We start from the raw sequence: 998 nt of genomic DNA, 5'->3' as shown, positions 1-998 counted from the left end.
TTCACCTCGTGCCAAATCCGTTACTTTCACCTTTTCACCTATCTGTATACAATACGCTACAAGGCTTCCTATACCTCATGCCATATCCATTACTTTCACCTTTTCACCTATCTGTATACAATGCGTTACAAGGCTTCCTTCACCTCGTGCCAAATCCGTTACTTTCACCTTTTCACCTATCTGTATACAATACGCTACAAGGCTTCCTTTACCTCATGCCATATCCATTACTTTCACCTTTTCACCTATCTGTATACAATGCGTTACAAGGCTTCATTTACCTCATACCATATCCATTACTTTCACCTTTTCACTTATCTGTATACCATGCGTTACAAGGCTTCGTTTACCTCATACCATATCCAGTACTTTCACCTTTTCACCTATCTGTATACAATACGTTACAAGGCTTCGTTTACCTGATCCCATATCCATTACTTTCCGTTTACCTCACACCATATCCGTTACCTTCCACACACCTGGCAAGACACAGCCGGGCCGCTGGTCGATGACCCCAACCGAAACCGCCTGCTCGTCGCACAGGAAGCTATCGAGCGCACCAACCAACGACTGCAGAACAGCGAGCGCATGGCACGCGAAACTGAAGACTACGGCGGTGCAGTACTCGGTGAACTGCACGACCAGCGAGAGACCATCCTACGCGTGGGAGATGTGGTATGTGCCACGGCGTGCAAGGCCTGTGCTTAATGCTTGTGTGGTAGTTGTGGGTGGGTGGTAGCCTGTGCTCAATCCTTGTGTGTCAGTTGTGAGTGGGTGGTAGCCTGTGCTTAATCCTTGTGTGTCAGTTGTGAGTGGGTGGTAGCCTGTGCTTAATGCTTGTGTGGTAGTTGTGAGTGGGTGGTAGTCTGTGCTCAATCCTTGTGTGTCAGTTGTGGGTGGGTGGTAGCCTGTGCTCAATCCTTGTGTGTCAGTTGTGGGTGGGTGGTAGCCTGTGCCCAATCCTTGTGTGTCAGTTGTGGGTGGGTGGTAGCCTGTGC

The 998-nt window shown here is 48.9% G+C and overlaps 1 protein-coding gene across 1 annotated transcript in view; it reads left to right on the top strand.

Moving 5' to 3' along the window:
• Window positions 1-588: 588 nt before the first annotated feature.
• SARC_01268 (hypothetical protein) overlaps window positions 589-998 on the top strand; it is a gene marked incomplete at both ends in the record, with an annotated part of 1,644 nt that continues 1,234 nt past the window's right edge. The window contains one exon of the mRNA XM_014305014.1: window positions 589-675. Coding sequence (XP_014160489.1) covers window positions 589-675 — 87 coding nt within the window. The remainder of the gene's footprint in view (window positions 676-998) is intronic.

Source organism: Sphaeroforma arctica (assembly GCF_001186125.1).
Source record: "Sphaeroforma arctica JP610 unplaced genomic scaffold supercont1.49, whole genome shotgun sequence".
NCBI classification, from domain to species: domain Eukaryota; class Ichthyosporea; order Ichthyophonida; genus Sphaeroforma; species Sphaeroforma arctica.
The sequence above is the reverse complement of the archived record's forward strand: the minus strand, read 5'-3'. Positions and strand labels throughout refer to the sequence as shown.